At 29.4% G+C, this 21,314-nt stretch overlaps 1 protein-coding gene across 4 annotated transcripts; it reads left to right on the forward strand.

Moving 5' to 3' along the window:
• Positions 1–1,603: 1,603 nt before the first annotated feature.
• Positions 1,604–20,876, forward strand: LOC100165135 (KH domain-containing protein akap-1). Of its 4 annotated transcripts, XM_008188083.3 has the most exons (9): positions 1,604–1,862; positions 7,757–7,837; positions 17,399–18,324; positions 18,402–18,636; positions 18,707–18,840; positions 18,906–19,095; positions 19,156–19,365; positions 19,428–19,561; positions 19,630–19,828. In XM_008188083.3, the coding sequence occupies exons 3-9, from the start codon at positions 17,434–17,436 to the stop codon at positions 19,747–19,749; spliced, it is 1,914 nt and encodes a 637-aa protein (XP_008186305.1). In that variant the 5' UTR covers positions 1,604–1,862; positions 7,757–7,837; positions 17,399–17,433; the 3' UTR covers positions 19,750–19,828. The 4 variants fall into 4 exon arrangements, with proteins under 4 accessions (XP_008186305.1, XP_008186306.1, XP_001944880.1 ...); XM_008188084.3 differs by lacking the exon at positions 7,757–7,837; XM_001944845.5 differs by lacking the exons at positions 1,604–1,862; positions 7,757–7,837 and adding an exon at positions 10,297–10,775.
• The last annotated feature ends 438 nt before the right edge of the window (positions 20,877–21,314 follow it).

Genomic DNA, 21,314 nt, shown 5'->3' on the forward strand with positions numbered 1-21,314 from the left:
ATAATAATCGTCGACGAATTTTTGGGGGACCATTCCTTGGCTAAATATACGACCTTACGGTGATTGTTTCGAATTCTTTTTCTCGCCAACGAATAAATTATACTGACGTTTTTAATTTTAATATATTATACCTATATACCTACATTAATAAAAACTAAACCAAGAATACACAAGAAAACGAATTTAAAATCCTATATTATCCTTTATTAAGCTACTGCTCAACCCTACAGATCAAAATATGTTCTCTACTACTATGAATACGCCAATTATAAGATCGCTACTAATTTATGCATACTTAGTGGCAACGTTGGTAGCCGTTTCTGAAACAAATATTACAAATTATAAAATTCACTGAAATAAATTATAGTGTAGGTATAGCACTAAAGTCTAAAAGCCCCTACCCCTTGGTATTCGTATGAAATAAATAGCTACATATCTAATAATATCGGATTACCCTACGTGTGGCTACATCCATACCAACATGGATAATATAAATTCAAAAACTTCTATAATCTAATAATCTAAGTAAGTAAACAGAAGGAGCTCTCCATTCAAAAATCAATGTCCATACTCAGTGGTGGATTCAAGAGAGAGGCACAGGGGCAATGCCCCCTGTCAATTTTCTATCGACAATTTTTTTATGTGACTACGAGTATCATATAAATGAAAAGTTCAGTTTATAAAAATAATACTACCAACTATTAATTATTATTTATTATAATTGTTTAAAAATGTTAGTATATACATATTATTAATTAAAATTAAAATTATACAATTTATTTGTGTCCTCCCCCCCATCAAAATATCGAATATCCGCCCCTGCCCATACTCCATTGATCCATTTACGTAAATATGCGTAATATTGTAACATTTTAAAAACATTAAGTATGTTGACCCAATTAATTAAATAAGAAATAAAAAAAATATATCGCTGTTTACAAGGCATGAATTAACCGTTGTACGGGTTAGCCTGAGTAACCGTAATAATAATATTATACAAATAAATAATAATACTATAAATTAATAACTATATTATATTATATACAATCGTATAATGTAATCAAAATGATAGTGGCAAGTTCCGTACGCATGGACCATATTGATATTAGATTACAATATAACTTTATAATATCTAACTGTTTAATATTAGTACTATAGTAATAAGTAATAACTAGCAAATAATATTACTAGTAATTTACTAGTAATATTAATAATATTTGATAGTAATTAATCTTTACTATCTATCACGATTTAAACGATTAAAGATATTATACAAAGAGTAAAGCTTAGATCATAATATCATATACATATATTAAAGATTAGTATATATATACTATATTATGATCATTATGATCTAAGGAGTAAAGACAGTATATATCTTTAATCGTTCTATCTATGATTCCATGAATGAAATGTTTAAAACTGGCGGCAAGTTTGGAGAATTTAGTTGGCAACACTACCACTGCCGGCCGGCACAATAATATTGTTGCTTGCGATTGGAGCAAGCCGCATAACCACTGAACAACAGCCGGATACCGGTAAATTATCGCGGGACTTTTGGCAACACTTGTGACCGCCGACCGGATGATTGTAACACGCACAAGTGTAACCGTACTACCGTGCTCAAAACATGTCCGTCTGTTAGTGAAACACGCTTTTCGCGGTGCGTGTGTGTGTGTATTATATATTTATATGTTTTAGTAACCCAAATAAGAGCGTTTTCCTGTTGCAATTAAACACAATTTCCGATTTTCCAACGTCGTGTGGATGCGCCTGACGCAATAAACGCGACAAAGTCAGTCGCTAAACCTCAGCCGACACCAACAAGCCGATCGCACAAAACGCGTCGAACTGATCTTCAGGTTAGTAGTACGCTGTACAGCAGTGACGTCGAGACCGTACACAGTCGTACTCCTTACGATTTAATACGTTTTGAACGTATATGGTATATTGTATTGTTGTTGTGGCGTGTACGATGGGGGACGGGGACTTGTCGTATGACCGGCGCGTTTTTGTGCGGATGACGAGATGATGCCATGGCGAAACGGACACTTGAGTATCTCGCGAACCGGTGTTTCTGGATTGTGGTTATCTGGCGGCCGGTGCCGGGCCACGCATTATTAGCCGGTCGGTAGTCGAACCGGCAAACGACGCAGTCGCTCTGATAAACTCCTATCCCAGATATCATTTACTAAAGACAATTTTTTATGGCCCTGCGCAGTAGTCCGTTCCGCAAAACCGCGATTTTGGTTTTCATATTTTCCCTCTTTTTTTGAGGACCCTTGTTAGTTATCGCCGATCAGAGTACCCCTGAATTTTAATAATTATGTAGTTATGTATTGTTATTGTTCCTATCTATTGCCCGTACATAGATATATCTTGGTGTGAATGACACTTGACCTTTCTCCTTCCTCGTACTGTCGTACCCATGCCCTCGTTAACAACCAAAAAGTGTAAAGTAATTTCGTTCGCACACTATGCCTTGTTTACCAGTCAATCAATAGATTCTGACAAACGATAGCGATTATAGATTTCCTCAGCTATCACAGTCTACTTTAACTACCTTATATTCAAATATAAATATAATATATCAATATTATGTATATTGACAATAAATAATATGCATGGTACTGTTGTGGTTTTTCTTTCTAAAGCCTCTACAAAATACTTCTTCATTTTATCTACAGTTCCAAGCTTTTTTCTGTTACAAATTTACATAAAAATTTACAATGTTTTGGGGTATACAAAAAATCTGCTACTTTATTGATAGACGACAATTAAACTGGTACCAAATTCGCTAGAGTATTGAGGATATTCATTTTTTAAATCTTATGCAAAAAAAAGTAATTAGGTTATCTAAGTAGGTAAGATAAAATTTGGAAGATAGATTATAGATTAAAATAAAACATATCTTGAATTTTGGAAAATTATAAACCTTCTGTTTTTATAAGTTATGTAGGCATAGGCGCAAATAGAGGGGGGCTTTAGAGGCTTAGCCCCCCAAAAATGTCCATAGCCCTCCCAAACATTAACTACATTTTGTTTTAAGCTCATTCAATATTATCAAAGTAAGGCCCTATTAGCCCCTCCCCCAAATCTCAAACGCTATTTTTGCCTATATATGTAGGTACCTATAGCTTATAAGTTAACAATAACATTGGCAATGTGTCTAAATAAATCTACATATTATATTACCTATTTAATATTTATGTCTAACGTTTACTTTACCAAGATTTGCATAAAAAATGTTGTTGTTTTTTTAGACTTACTTTTTTATTACTTATTACTACCAGGTAGAAGAATAATTTGTGATTTTATTTTTAGAACCTAAATTGGAAAAATGATTAGTTATATGAATGTTATTTTATGCTCGGTATTAACTAAGACAAATAAATATGGAACATTGACCTAATTGAGTAGGAAGAGCATAGCAAAATGTTACTCAGTAGTATGAAGTAATTTTAAAAAAATTTTGTACAAAAATTAAATATATTAGTTGAATAAATCTTCATGTATCGCAAAATTATTAAGATAAATAAAGAGGTCTGCAATTTCTAGTTTTTGTATAAAAAATTGTTCTAATACCGTATAGTATAAAATGAGGTAAGTAGTAAACTGTAAATGTCTTGGGGTATTGTGATATTAGTGAAAACATTACATATTATTATATTAACATTAAGAAAAAAATCATCAACTGAGTATAGAAATAGAAACTTATTTTGCTTTGCTTACCTCTGCAGCCCTACTTTGGGTTAATTATAGCAACTGATATCCGATGCAATCTACTAAAGATTAATTTGATTTTTAAAAATTTAACTGCGGATTAATACTTAAGACACCAACCCACTTAAACAAAATATGTTTATTTTTTATAAGTACATAAATAAAAATAACTTCATAACTAAAATCAATCAGATTTTTGATTTTGTATAAAATTATCAATTGTTTTTATCATTATTTCTGGGATATTTAAAAAAAAAATGGGGAATACGCTTTGCTGTATATATTTACAGTATTATACATTTTTATTGAGTAGGTCATTGTAGACTGTAGTAATAGGTGTGTGTTAAATTTAAATTCAATGTTAATTCATAAAAACGATTCTGAGTGGAGACGGTTTGTTGCCCTATGTTCCTAAGAATATATTTTAATTAATACTAGAGGTTGCACTGATTTTTTCCAAGTAAATTGCATTCCTCCCAGGTAGGATCAACATACAGTCATTTCTCTTCTAATTATCAGCAATAGGCAGTGGGAAAATAATTGATAATTTGTAAAATTAAGATACTTAAGATAAATAAACTTTGTTACTAATATTTAAAAAAAAACATAAAATTTAACTTATGTATTTTCGATATTAGATTTTTTTAACGAATGTATCAAATTTTTAAGCTTTAATTTAACATAAATAGCTCCTTCAATAGGTACTTCAAAAAAATTTTAAATGCCCATAAAAAGCTCAAAATTAGTTTCAAGAGAGGACACCACACGGGCATTTATTGTCTTCATCTTACAGACTTACAACATTGTAAATTGTACGTTCACAATAATAGATTTTACTCTGTAATTTCTAAATTTAGAGTTTATTTACCTCTTATAAAATTTAAAGGTAAATATATAATCTGGGGCATCTCTTGGAGGATATTATTGATATTAATATTTTTTAAGTAACTTATGATCATTTTAAAATGTACAATTTATAAATGGATATAACTTGTTACTTAGGTAGTAAAAATTGCGTTATTATCAAATTCATTTTTAAAAAGAAAAAGTTCTTATAGAGATTGATTAAATCAGATGATTGTTGTTTTTACGCGGATATTATTAAGGGTGACGGGATTTTTGGGACATACTGTGTTTAGAAATTGATAATTTAAGTACTTATGATATTTTTAAAATTTCTACGATTTTTTTTAATTAGGTATACATATCGAAAATCATTTTACGTCTGAATACTGTGCAGTATACCTCTATTAGAAATCTTTTTTCGTTTTGATAAATTTACATTTCAATTCCAGTAAGAAACGGCAAGTGAAAGATTACCTTGAATTTTCAAGTCTTATTAATAATATAGCTAAATATTTGGGAACATTTTAAGTATCAAATCGTATTTTTACGGTTATTTGTTTTTGAATAGCAACAAAATGATAAAATCGATTTTGTATAAAAGTTGTGTCATTATTCCGGTTTCAAAGTAATTTTTTAAAGGTTTCCCGATATTCAAGAATCGAGAATTTGTTATTTTTGATTCTCACAAAACATAAGTCATCATAAACCCTCTAAGTTGAAGATTGAAAGCACAACAGTCATAACGAAAAAACATAATTGTAAAACGCAAATACAATGAATGTCGTTGCTTAGCTCAGAAACTAAAAGATATGTATGCAATGTTCATAACTATAACTGATAAATCACTGATGACTAATAAAGTACTCAATTGTGATTTGCATTATTTACAATATTCAGATATTATAATGGAATGATAATGAAATGGTACCTAAGTATTATTTATATTTATTCTATAAATAATATATTTTAGTGTCTGAGCGATGAATGTATCAAAATTACAATATGTTTTTTATATTTTTTTTTTATTCTTTGTGTGTGTACAAGATAAGTAGTTGAAATAATGCTACGATTTTCAACTACAGTATCTTGTTCGATGGTCAAGTGAATCGAGTTGTTGTATTGGAGAGGTAAAATTTCCGGTAGTTTTTACGGATATTTCACGCAAAATCTATTTTGGTTTTTGCTGCAACTCAAAAACAAATGATCGTAGGTATATGACATTTTCACTGAATGTTTTTAATTTATATTAGCATTTGATATACTCCATAAATTATTTATACTTCAAAATGTTTTGAGTTGTTTACGGACATTTTCAGTTTCCAATTTTTTAGTTTTTTTTTCTATAGAAGCCAATAAAATTGTATTCGTTTGGTAAAAAAGTTTGTAAATTTAAAACAAGATTCATATAAATTGTTACAATGGCAGTTAAAAAATTTTAAAAATACATAGACGCAATTTTTTTTTATTAATTTTTATTTTGACAAAGTACGTAAAAATCATCAAAATGTGCAATTTTTTTCGATTTAAAAATGAATGAAAAATTTTCTTTTTTAATCCAAGATATGAAAATTTAACACAAAGTTCCTCATAATTTATAAGATAGCCTACTTTTAACAAAAGAAAAATGTTATTAGAAAGTCAAATTAAATTTTTATGAGCTAAGCGCTAAAGTTCTAATTTTTACAATATTGGATATTCACTCGTATTTTTGTGTTGCTATTTTCTTGTTTTGTTGTAATTCAAAAACGAATATCCGATACTTGAAATTTATACCACATGTTTATTTTATCATTTCCTATACTAGATAACATTTTAAAAATATTTTGACTTGTTTCGATAACTTCATTACTCTATTCACAATTATATCATCAAATATAAGTACTTATACTTATATAGTAATATTATAGACTGACAATTTCCGCTCAGAATATTTTTTCTTATACAATGAAATATATCATTTAATACAAATTTAAACACTATCCATTATAATGACTCACTTGTAACCTACTTGTACCCCGTATAGCAGAGCGACACGCACTTGGCCACCTTTTAAAAATATTGTAGTTATATTTTTTATGATGGATATTTATATCGTATTTCAGTCCTGATTTATTTTAACAAATAATTGTAATTTTGAGAATTATAATAATATAATACGAGAAAAAATAAGGGGAGTGTATATATATAAAGGTTTGACCTAACCAGGTGTTTCTGTAGAAATACTACCTGTTATTCCATTTAATATTATTTTCCTCAATGTGATTTATTTTCATTTATGCTTTTGGTGATCATATCAAGTTTATAAATTATATAATAAGTTTTGAGATTCCATGTGATGGTGTGGTCCTAACCTTAGATTTTACATTGTGCTAAGGATTTAATATTTTTTACGGTTATTTATCTCTTTTTGTGTACAACACAATCAAAAATACGAAATCACTGTCTATAACTGTATTTTTTATGCTGTACAAACAAATATTTATATTTAACATTACAGATTTCTATATGAAATAATACCAAAATAATTTTTGTTTAATATAAGTAGTAAATTAATTGTTCGTTATTCAGATGACATTTAATAATTTAAAATGTATTTAAGGCGCTCAGTGCCGATGCCATTTTATCCTCGAAAATACACTCTACAAATTTTTTAATACAATTATTTGAAATACATTACAAAATCAGAGATCGATGCGGGCTGTAGGAAGTCTTCTTCTTTCAGCTAAAAAGATTGTCATCAAAATCCGACAATTCTACAATTCTTGAGAGTTATTCCCAAAGTAATTTTTTTCGATATATTACCACCTATCAACCCCCATTTCCCTTAAATAGGTATCTGCTAGTAGATTAGTGGAAAAGTCTGATAATTGAGATGTCAACTAAAATATAAACTCTAATTTTCAAATTTTATGGAATTTTGAAAAATTTGAAAAACTGGCACCGGGACCCTTAGGATGGATTGTCTGATATTAGACTTAGATTTGTCTTTTTTTAATTAACTGAAGTAAAAAATACATTATTATGTTTAAATATTGTGATTTCCGTATACAAATCTGTTTTAAATATTTAATACTGAAAATATGTATTAATATTAGTTATTACGCGGGTATTATTATAGCATATAAAATGATTATAAACTAAACCATGCAATTCAATTATCTATGTTTAATTCTTGCATTTTTGTTAGGTGCTCCTATCTAAAAAGCAGAACCGAGTGGTTAACAATTTACACCATCTTTAACTAAGCGTTTAAAATTTCAACTCTGCAGTAAGTAGATGATGGATTTTATTGATTTGATGAATAATAAGTGTTTGATTGCTTTTATAGTATTGTGTATGATTACTTTATTGTTATTTATTGTAGTTTATATTTTACACGATCGTATTGTTGCATAAATCGTATTATTTATAAGCCACAATTCTTTATTTTGGGTTAAAAATAGATTTGTTATATTCCAACTATATCAGCTAATATAAATGTGTTATTGTTTGTACTATAATATCTCTGAACAATATTATGCATGTTCTTTTTATTTATATGAACATAATATTATATTCGAACTGGCTTGTATTGTACATTTTTTTGCATTGTGTTTGTTTTTATTGTGTTTTGAGATACAATTGATGTGTTAATAAATTCGAATTTGTTTTTAGATACCTACTTATAATTTTAATCTAGATTTTAGATATAAAAATAAATAGGTATTTAATATCTTAACCTATTTTATTTTTATTAGGTATTAGTATAGGATTCTTACAACTCGAACCTTATAGATTATTATTAAATTCATACATATTCAAATTAGATAATATAGATAATACGAATTTAAATTAATTTAAACTAATTTAAATTTAATACTTTTATTGAGTATGTATAGTAATGCAATAAAAAATGTATTAGACTATAATATATACTTGAGATTTTTCGAAGGTCAAGGAAACACAATTAATTTGAACATTGCATTAAAGTTAAAAATTACCTAAATTTAAAGGAAAAAATAATTTTGTTCTAAATATTGACTTAGGTATATCCGATTTCACCATAATATAAATTTTAACTAAGAATATTTTAAACACTTACCTATACTGCATGTCTATTAACGAATAGTATTACCTTTTAAAAATTAACATAAAAATGTTCATTTTGTAATATTATGATTGACTTGGTAATTTAAACTATTATTATAAACGTTCTTGATAATTTGTAGTACCACCTTTTTTCGATTCGACGTTAGATATTATCTAATCTCGCCTTTCTTCATAGTTTGTATACTAACATATACGTTATTCCATACAAAAAATTGTATGCACTTTAATTAAAGTATTATGTATTATTGCATAATATATCGTATGTGTTATTTTATATATTATTTAGTTATGAAGTTCACTTAGAAGATTAAAACTAAGTTAAAGGTTATGCATTTGAAACTATTAGGTAGTTTACATAATATAAAGAAAATGTTTTTAATTATCATTTACTGACAATTTACATAACTCTTTTAGTGTTATCATTAATGTGTAGCTTACATTAATTTTCCCTTATATTCGGACATTTGGTCGTTTTAGGGGTTTTTAAAATATTTCTCTTTTTTCAGAAGCAAATCCATATATGATTAATTTTATTTCTTTATAATATTTGAATATATGAATAGTTAAATATTTAAGATTGGTTATTCGTATAACTGAAACTGAGAAATTCAACAATTATTTTATTACTATTTTCCCATTTTATGTTGTTCAATTTCATATTATACCTACATATAACGCGGTTTTAAATTTCACATAAAATCTGTTCAATGTTGAAGTACAAGCATCGAGCAGATGTTTGAACAAGCAGCTGTAACGTGTAAGATCGTCCTTATTTCTTTTGTACATTGTTATGTTATAGGATGTCCTTTAAACTGAAAATAAACAGTTAAATTCTTTATAATATATAATATACCAAATAGGTACCTATTTTGTTAAGAGATATTTCATCTTTTGGTTACTCTCAACTAAATCAAATATTAAAAAATATCGTATTAATTTGTGTTTAAACGTATTTATTCTAGTTGACATTACATAACGCGTATCAATAATTTAGAATGCCGTTGTTTCTTCACCATTATTTTTTAAAAAATGAAACGCACATCGTCTTCTCTGTTGTCCAATACGCAATTTTAGCTATTATATAAGAAATTAAGAACGACATTTATTAGTTGAATTAATATAACTTGAAATCCGCATCTTATGAGAACGCGAACTTCGAATTTCGCATCATAATTTGCATACGTTTTAAACGCAGCTCGGATCATAACTCGTTTTTTTTATCCAACAGTTGCGGAGGTGGGGGAGCCTGCCGGTGTAACCGATATCCGTATAATATTCTGGGCGACCGTCATCGAACGACGGTAGCAAAAATGTGAGAAATAAAAAAAAACGTACGTGAAAAAAGCGCCGGGCGACACGCGCAAGCTAACACGGCGTGCACTATCCGCCGCCACGTGGTCGTGTAGCGCGAGTGCATGACACGTTCAATTCGGCCGTGGACGTCGGGCAACACTGCGCCGTCGGCCGGCCGGCTCGTCCCCCGCCTTCCCCGCCTCTTGTTGTCCGTGTTCCGATGCCGGTACGGCGACGTCGTTCCCCTCGACCCCGCGTGCCCATCATGGTCGTACCTTCCCCGGCGACGGCTTTCTCCTCTCCGACCCTCCACTGCCTTTTTCATTTCCCTCCGACCCCCGTCGCTCGGCGCTCGTACGCACACGCAGCAGATCATTCCTTCGCACACTACCTACCACCACGTTGCTCGGAATCCGTCCGTCGCCACAATATTGCGCCGTGGTTTTCGTAATTTCGTGTGTAGTACGAACCAGAGACAACTACCGAGTGCATTACTCCTGCTACAGTCTGCTCGTGTGTACGTAAATTCGCGTAGTAAGTTTCACTCCTCTTACGATCGAATTTCTTCTCAACAGTCGCCGGATAGTTGTTTTTTTTTCAAATTTTATATTATTTTGTTCGCTCCATCGATAGAACGGAAGTTCCGCCGACCGTAGTTTATCGCGACACGCACTATACGCATTTCGTGCGTCTTACGCCTATCGTGGTAGTGTTTCCCCCCCAAAAATAACAATTAATTTGAAGAATTTATATCGTAATATATTTTAATTTGTATTTGTCGCGGTTTCAATATTATTATGGCACGAGGCGACAACGTGGACAAGGTTGGTTACCCGTTTTTATAAATAGAAACGAAATAATTGTATTTGTTATTTTAGTAGTAGTATAGTGTTAGTAGTAGTAGTAGTAGTAGTATTAGTAGTAGTAGTATTGTATACTATATAGTATTTATTATAGTATAGTTCGAGCGAGTGGCGTTCGTAGCGCCCTCGTGGTTTTTGGCCTGCGACGGCGCAAGTTTTGCATCATCTACACAACGTGGTTTCTATTGTTGCCGCCACACGTCCATGTGTTCGTGACGACGGCCTTTGGGGCTACGTACTTTTAATTCGACGTGTGCAGTTCTGGCGTCTTGCTATGAACCATGATGGCCCGCGTAGCTGATGTCCCGATAGATGCTCTCATTCACACGTGGGTGTGGGTGGTTGTTGTCTTGGCGCTTTTCACCGACGGCGACGATTGTTCGCCGTGGCAGTGACTGTAGATACCCGCGATTCGCGAATCGCGTGTACGTCACGCGAGGTCGTCTGTTTCGGTAACGTGTCGGTATGAATGTACATAACCTAACAATATCGTGTGTGACGGCCGACGGCCCCGGTGGCCGGTAATACGCACGTCTCTGAAGTCGCGTTGCCGGTACACGGTACCACGTCATCCTACTATTATACCTGTGAACTCAACGTTACGCTCATAAAGCAAATCGCATGCACTCTTGCTCTCGACCTAGGCCTCTAAATTGCGATATAAAAAATTTTGAACATTGGAAATGTGCACGTTTAATTTTGGCCGTCTTGCTTGCGTACGTGGATTGTTGTCGCGATAAGACCACGGACGTTATTATTATTGTTATAACCAACCGGTTGGCGTGTGGTAAAAACCTGACCTGACGGTCGTGCGATTTACAGTTTTACCTGTTGCCGGTACGTGATTAAGTGCAGTTCACCTGGGGGTTTTTTTATGGAAATCGTTATTTATATATTATTATATTCACTAAAATATGATATTACTCTCGTAGTCCATGAGCGGTCGGTCAAGTGACTTTTTGTCAGGTTTTATGACTTTAATTAATTCGGTTTTTTTTACATCTATTCCCAGTCCTGGGCAACTATTTTAATAATTATTTATTTATACTCCCGTGTTAGAATGCACTTAATTAAATACCGAACAATTATTGTTGTAATCACCACGGCGTGGTATCTCGCGCGATCGAGTGCGTTTTATATAATCGCAGCGAGAAATGTTCGCATTAACCGTCGCCGTCAGACCATATTTCAAAACCCAATCGTCTATTATTGCTCTAATTACCTTTCTATTTTACTATATTATTTACTGCAATGTATAATATGTATAGTCCGCTTTGGGAAAGTAAAGTTAATACTTTGGTCGATCATACGGTTATAATTTTAAGGAATGTTAATTACTGCCTAGGTATCAAAGTATTTAAATATTGCACAGTTGCAACAATACGTTTTCAGAATGTTAACCAGCGATTAAACGATTTGTTCGGTCCCATTTTTCCTTACGTAAATATATTATAATATAATATATTATGTGCTAACAAATTTATTTTGTTGAGAAAAAATCGGAATATATTATTGAAATTATAATTTTTTTTTGATCCGTAATGAAATCAATGACCCGGCTGTTTTAGTATCAAACCTTGAATGTAAATTAAATTTAACTATTATAATGATAATGACTGTCAATTTACAAAAAGTAAAGATATAACAACGTTTGATGTTTATTAGAAAAAGATTTTAACTTAACGTAATATTTTGTAGCATACTTTACGGATCTATTAAGTTTTGTGCATTCGATTATGGTTCTTTATTGGAGTAATTCGTATGATTTAACATATAAACAATAATTATTTAACCATGAAAAGCGTTTTTCCAATTTTTTATTCTTGTTATTGCAAAATGCGTGTTCAATTAATCTCGGAAAATTGTAAATTTCGCATCGTTACGAATAACAGTTGTGACTTGTGAAGTATTATAACATCGAACGATCTTCATAATAATCATGCCATTATATTATAATATTTTAGTTGCGTAGGTAGGACATGGAATTTATTATTAGGCATTAATTAGCTCGATTTTGATGGCCATTTAAATTGTTAATATTATGTATTATCCACAATCAAATAATATTATCCATTTTAAAATAATAAGGTTATAAGTTATAACTCATATTGAAGTTCTTTATTATGTTCTCAATTGCCATCATTGTTAAAATAAGTGTTATAAATTTATAATTAATTTTCTAAAATGTTTACGGTACCTACCTTTATTATTACGAAGTAGGCATTAATTGCTATTTGTTTTTATTAAGAAAAAAATAAAAATTTAACTAATGTTTCGTTTCTATTTAATTCTTTTGACTTATTTTACAATTTGTTATAGGCTATTTTAAAATTATTATATTTTTTTTTTTTGCTTCTTTGTGTGTTTTTGAGATCATTTTTGGATTATTAACATTTTTATTCTTTACCTAATTGTTACTAATTTATAGATTTTCTAGTTATTGGTTTATTGAGACAAAAAAAAAGGTCCTAGCAACAATATTCCGACTCTTTTTTTACAATGCCACGCAAGTCGGAAGTGTAATTTTATTTTTATATTGACTGATTTTTCATCATGACCCATTCTTGTATTAAAACATATTTTAGATAAGTTTATCGACTGAACATGGCAACTAGCCAAACCTGTTTTTCATACAATTCGATACGTCATAGGTTCATGGAAAAACAGGTATGTGGTCTGATTTCTTCTCAGACACAGCCACCGGCAATCCACCTAGTAGATTCTACTCTGCACGCTCACCGGCAACGCCTAAACTACATACTTTATGACACGTGTAGTGCAAAATAAACGAATCAAAGAAATGGTATTGAATTTTGTTTGGCAATATATAACGATTATGTTTATGAATAACCACAAAACAAAATATATATATTTTATAGAAACATCGATAAAGAAATTTCAACAATTGTTTGTGTGTGTAATATATTCAGCAATCTACCTAACTGGTGGGTCACATGTGACTTTCAACATCTATACTCACTAATAATAATTGTCTTTCTCCTCTCACACTTAAGTATATTATATATTTAAATCATCTTTTTTCCTCGCTTTATCTCAACTTTTCCTACATTAATTTCTCCTTTAAAAATGGCATCAATCATCAAAATAAAACCATTCTTAATGTTGTCCTTCAGATTGGTTTTTAAATTTTACTAACGTTACGTTAAGTTAATTTACACAATTACTCGTGGTCTGTTCTTTTCTGCTATTATTATTATAATTATTTGCCTATCAATTTTTACCATCGTTATTTTTTCATATATTTTTTCTGTGCCTTCAAATAATATGTGAGATACAGTAATTTCTGTAAAAATGTCATAAATAAAAAACGAAACGGTTGTACTTATAATAATAAAATTAGTTCATTTTACTATTTTTGTTATCATATTCAAGAATATGTAAGTCACATAATATATAGGTTGCTTTGGAATTGCACACAGATGATACTTTTATAACTTGTCAAATATATTATAACAAAAAACTATTGCTCCGATTGATTTTTAGGATATGAACTTTTTGAAGTACCTAATAATCCAAAAGATTTAAAATTATCACCAATTAGTTTTTTTGTTTTAATTTTCAATTTTCATATAGTGACTAGTAATAAATAAGATACATTTTATGTATTATATTGTTGTTTCAATCGTAATGCTAATTCGGCACTATATTATTTTTTAAAACATTTTGTGTGAAGGTAGTTAAGTATACCTACCTAAATTTCTCGATGATATTACAATTATTTTAAAGAGATAATAATTTCGGAATTTTGGTAGGCATTTAAACTAGTGTTAATTTGAATAACTAATTCAAGAATGCCCCTCAAATAAATTTAAAAAATCTTTTGGCGGACGCCTTTACTGCAATTTTTTTTTAAATGAATCATACAAATGGTTGGTACGCTTATCCCGCGAACTCTGTGGACTATCGCCTCCGTATTGGTTTTATGATTTAGGTTATTGTCCTTAGTGTGTTTCTGATATCACATTAAATTACGTTTAATATTTATTTATTTATTTATTTCAACGGATCAAAGGATCCAATCACAATAATTTAAAATAATATAATTAGTTCATAAATGAATATTAGAATACAATAATAACACAGTAATAATACAATAATAATAAAGTAATAAATTAGTACAAAAAATTTTGTTTACATAGCTATTAAATAATTCAATGGAATTAAAATTAAATAAATCAATTTTTAACTCATTTGCTATTGACATTATCCTATTCATAGGAGAAGCAGAAATATGGTTGATTCTTCAACTTAAGTGGTGGGTTCTGGTAACAAATATGATCTATTTCTAATTAGTAGATTATTTTTAGAAGGGGAGAAGTTTAAAGTAAATTCTGACTACTTTTCTAAAAATAGTCAGAAAAATGAAATGACATTTTTACGCAAAACAATTTTTGTAAAAATCAAATATAGGTCGGTATGTTTTTTGTTGTAAATCAATAATGCATTCAGGTATTAAATAATTATGGCTCTTTTTTAATTTTAAAATTTTTTTTCTGTCATCGCGACAGTAAAACTGCATCGATATTTTTCAAGTATCTTGTTCGATGGCAAAGTGAATCTAGTTAGTGCATTCAGGGGGTCAAATCTTAAAATTCCCAATAGTTTTCCAAAGCGACGGGAAAAACAACATAAAAATTAAGGGAAAACGGGAATTTTTACGCAAATTCGGTTTTCTACAAAATCGATTTAGGTTTATGGTGTAACTCTAAAACAAATGAACGTATATACATGACATTTTTACAGGTCGTTTATATTTGCATTCTCTTTACACGATACAATTTTCAAAATATTTTGATTTGTTTTGAACTGTTTAGGAACATTTTCAGTTATCAATTTTATTAGGTACTCTTTTTTTCAATAAATGTCAATAAAACTTTATTTGTTAGGTAAAAAAGCTTGAAAATTTAATATATTTTTTATAAGCATTCCAAGTTCAAATGTTGACAATATTTATCAAATTTATATTTAATAAATATTTTGTAGCTAGTTAAAAATGTATAAAGTGTTTAACTTTAATAGCTAAGGATTCAAAATTTAAAACAAGGTATCACGTAAATAGGTATATAAATTACTTTATTCACAATAATATCATCATATATGCTTAGTAAAATCATAGGCTGTCGGACAGTTTTCGCTCAGAATCGTTTTTCTTGTACAATGACCTTAAATCATTGAATTCAATTTTAACACCATCCATTACAGTGACCCACTTGTAATCTACTGTACAGCAAAGCAAAATTCATTTACCCACCTTTTTTTTAATTTAGGTATATATGAAATTTTTTTTTATTGAGCTTTAAGCCCGCCAACTATGGCCATTAGCTGTTTTGTTGTTTTTGTAGTTGTGGTGAGGGGAACGGTTGAAACACGTTTTTTAGGTTTGGCAGAATTTCAAGTTGGGCACTTGTACGTTTCTGCCATGCCCGGGGAATGGCGGCATCTCTCTCCGGATACCATGGTAAAGAAAAATGTCGCCTTAGTCCGCTCGGCCACTCCGTCCCCCATATAACATTTTTGTTTGTTGGTAAAATATCTAAAATTTAATACAAGTTAAATATAAGTTTTCAAAGTGCTTATTGCTTATTTGATCAACCGGTAGTTTGAATAGAAGTCTTCTAAATTCTTATGTTGCACATGTGTTGGAAGACGAAAACAGAAAATAATAGCTCCCTTCACAACTAATGCTTGAAAATGTAATTTTTCAATAAAATACTAAATTCTACCACCCGGTTACTCTAACCTCGGCTGTAACATTTAAGTATATCTACTGCTGGTGTTTTGAACAATATTATTTATTACCTGAAATTATATTGTTTATGGTTAAAATGTCACCTATATGTATATTTCTCGCCATACTTACTTAGGCATTTAAAATCATGTACACGTCTCTTTAACCATCTGTGTCAGCAGTCACATTGACTAGTGTGTTGTTTGCTGTATGTTATCCATGTACAAATGCAAATAAAAATGTAAATTTGTAACATTCTGCATGGTGTAAATCTAATAACATCTGTTGCTTAACACATGACAACTAACTATTGGAAGTTGGAATTTTTTTCACGATGTGATTACGTTGATTTTCCTGGTAATAATACAAATATAATTTCAATAAACAAAAAACAATCTTGTACTTAATTAAATTGAAATACCTACTGATTTTTTTAAATTATGGATTCCTTTTGTTGTACCTAAACTAATAACAATTATTTCTAGACTATTATTCTTATTCATCTTAAATTTAATTTAATCAATCATCGAACATTAGAACCTTTGACAATTATTATTTATAACTATTAAATTAATTAGCACCTTTGTTTAATTTACTAATGACGCATTTTTTTAATTTTTTTCATCAATTATATATTAACTATCTACAAAAACTAAAATATTAGGTTAATTAACCAAACAATTATATCTTATATCTACAAAGTGAATTTAATATAATGTTGAGTCATATATTTTCATACTATTATTGAATAAGTATCAATATAAAATATCTTACATATTTCAACGTTGAATAATTTATGGAATCTCTTTTTAAATTTGTATTTTTCATTTTATAGGTTTTACACTCGTATCAAGGTGGATATCATACGATATGTTCAAGGTGAGGATTGTATCGTTGGGGAAAGTTTTAACGTGTTCGACAGCCGCCTTATTCCTCGGTTATCTTTGGTACAAGCGCAAGAGAACTTTGTCACATCGCCAGAGTGACAAGAAGAGACCCCGTTCTGAACCTTCAGAACTGACTAAAATTGACGAACAAGAATTGTTGCAGGCATTAGGAATAGCCTCTCATACGTTAGAGGTATCACAAACTGTGGAAGAAGAACTGATTGAGAGTTCTGTTATTCATAAAGAGATCATGGAGCCAACTGTCAGTCAAATAGAAGCGAATGAAAAAGAATCATTTATAGATAACCAAGAAGTACATGAATTGGTTACAAAAGTTATCACAATAGCTAGTGAACAACAGGTATGTTTAGAATCTGATTTTACCACGATAGATTCTTTAACTGAAGATATGACTAATTTGAAATTAAGTACAGAAATAGTAGAAGAAAATGGAATAGTTATAAATACTGATAATTCTATAAATGTTCATCAAGTAATAGAAAATATTGAGAAAGAAGAAATAGAAGATAACTCTAAAGATACGGCTTGTTGGACAGAAATGGTAGAAAAAGAAGATCACTGTGAATGTCCAAAAGCTGTTCTTGTTAAAAAAGTTAAAAAAGATGAAGAACCTATGATATTTGAAGGAATTAAATTTAAAGGAAAAAAGAAGAAAGGCAGAAAAAAAAATCAAACAAAAGATACTATTAAACTTCCTTCTGAATCAAACAGTAAAAATAAAACTAACAGCATTGTAAAATCTGTAAAGAAAAACCAAATCGTAGAAGAAGATTGTGATTCAGCGCATAGTGTAGATCATAGTGTTGATACCAATGATGCACCAAATACAATTTATTCAGATATTAGAAGTGTTGTGAGTTTCATTTATTGATCTATAAATTTAAATTAAATTAAATTTTTATTCTTAATGATTTTGTGTTTTAAAAACAGGGTTCTCAAGACAGTGGCAAAGGTGGTAGTTCTTTTTCTGGAGAACTGCGCACAGTATCTGATTCTGATGAGCAAACCAGTTATGACTTTATAGTTCCAATTGAACTAGTGGGACCAATTATTGGTAAAAAAGGAGCATTTGTTAAATATATAAAAGAGAAAAGCAATGTTAGGCTTTTTGTTGAAAACAAGACTGAAAGTCCAGAAGATAAATATAAAATGTGCACATTAGTTGGTGAGTATTAAGTAAAAATTTAATCGGTTTGAATATTTGGTCAATTAAAATATTTCTCAATTGTTAATAGGATCTGAAATAAATATTAACAAAGCTCTCAAGTTAATTAGAACAAAGTTTCCTGAAAGAGCTTACCCTGAGTTTACTTTAGAATGTATTTCTTCATTGTTGGATAGTTCACCTGTTATTTCTCAACTTTTTAAGGTAAATTAAATAAAATATATGAATTTTATTTTGCATTTTGCATTACAAATTTTTTCTATGTTTAGTCGGAATTAATTGAAGGCGTTAATAACCATGTTATTGTCACTGACCTAGTAGCTACAGATCATTTCTTTGTACATAATGCATCAAGTCCAGATTATGCATTGCTTTCTTCTTTGAACTTTGCCATGAACGATACATTTGGAAACAGCAAAGAAGATATTCCAGAAGTTGATTTACGCACTGTTACCCATGGTATTTATAAGCTCATTACTAAAGTTTTGACATCTTTAACATCTGTTTATTTTATTGTAGGTTCTGTAGTAGCCACATATAGCGAAAATAATTGGTATCGTGCACAAGTGATCGATGTAGACGAAAAGAAATATGAATCTGCTAATGTATTCTTTTTGGATTATGGCGGTTGCAAAAAAATTGAACAATGTGATATGAGGCCAATGCACGATTCATTAATATCATTAAGCTTCCAAGCAATAGAATGTAGTTTAGCGAATATTGCTCCAAGTAAATTTACTTATATTCTTTGAGATGTGTTCATAATAATAACTCTTTTATTTATTGTATAGTTTATGGAGAGTGGTGTGAGGAATCCCTAAAAATGTTTGAAACACTGACTACTAGCAAAATGTTGTTCGCGCAAGTCGTTTACAAATCTGATAGTATACAATATGTTAATTTATTAGCTTTTGATGGCTTAATGGTAAATACTTTATTTTTGTATTTTGAAAATGTCTTTATTATTTATACTCCTGATTTTGTTCTTTCCAGACCATTTCTATCAACGATGAACTGATTAAATATGGATTTGCCGTCTACGCTCCCCCAAGTGGTATTTACCGAAATGATACAAAACCCGAACTTAACGAACCAATACACGTACCTGCATAGGTTACTCTCTCATTTGTTTTAAAATTGCTTTTGTATTTTCCTGACTGTTATTGCGTTTATTTTATTACTATTTTTTCCATTCATGACTTAATCATTTTTATTCAATTTTAAATCTTTCATTGAAAACCTGCTTTCAGGTATATTATTTTTTTTTTTTAAGTAATGCACTCATTTTTCTACACAAATTGGTATTTTATTTATTTATGAAAGCATGAAAACCAAAACTTTTGATTTATTATTTATTATGAAATAAATTTGCTATGGATTATATTAATAGTTAATTAACAATTAATTCTTTCTTTAGTACAAATACCAGACTTTTAACACTAATATTTTAAATAATTTAATATAGTTAAAATTATAATACATTTTTATTAAAATACCATTTGTTATAATTTTGAGTACTTCAGTTTATTTGTGTATCATATAAAAAAAAAAAAAAATTATGTAATTGTGTCACACGGAAATAGTTTTATGTATATGACAATTTTTTTTTTTTTTTTTTGACAAAAAAAGTGTTTATATTGTTTGCATTTGAGTAAAAAAAATTTAGATTTAAACCAAATAAATTATGTTAAATTATATATTTTTTTTTTATCTTCGTCGACTGTATTACAATAGAAATAAGGTTTTTTTGAAAATGGTTTTTCTTTTTCAACTGAGTACATAATATGTTATATATTTTAGATAAAATTATGAAATTATTTTAATTAACGTTATCTTTTAACAGGATAAAATAAATCACATCAATTATATTAGAAGTATTATTAAATAATTAGAATATAGAACCTTACATAATGTTTCAATTTAAGAGTGAAAATTTATAAAAACAATGATGTAAATTTTAACTAGATGTACCTCTTAAAAGTTCATACAATAACTATGAATGAAATATCAAATTATATATTTATAATAAAATTAATTCATTATTGATACGGATAAGTTAAGATAATTGTAAGGGAAGCAATTTTTGTTATCGAGTCTTTTCTTTTATAAAAATTAACGATTCAGTTATATATTTTGTTTTATTTTCATAATATTGTAACCCTATATTGATTTCAAATTAATCAATTTATTAACGTGATGTCTAATGGCTGAACATAATTCAAAATAAATTCAGTTAACATTAGGGCTATGATTTATATACATTGGTAATTACTAACTACAAACCATCTATTGTATATTTTGATCTTTACAAAATGCATGTCTTGGTTTTCTATTATATAAACTAAAATATGGTAAATGCTATGTGCTGCTTCATATTTTGCTGATAACTGTGATTTTGTCCAAACAAAAAATTTTAATATATTGAAAATGCTATGGACTAAAGGAATTTTGGTATTCTGTTTTCTCACTATCTATTTTAAAATTAGAAAATGTTTCATTTCTTGAAACTAACAGAAATTATTCGTAATTTTGTTATATATTTTAACAAAATTAAATGCATGTTTTTTAAGTTGCATTCAAATCTAATCACTACATTTTAAGCTAAACCGGGTTGTAATAATTTATCTTCTGATCACCACCTCATGGTTGTGAAACAAATGTTGCCTGTTGTTACTTTT

This window comes from Acyrthosiphon pisum, chromosome A2 (assembly GCF_005508785.2).
Source record: "Acyrthosiphon pisum isolate AL4f chromosome A2, pea_aphid_22Mar2018_4r6ur, whole genome shotgun sequence".
Classification (NCBI taxonomy): Eukaryota; Metazoa; Arthropoda; class Insecta; order Hemiptera; family Aphididae; genus Acyrthosiphon; species Acyrthosiphon pisum.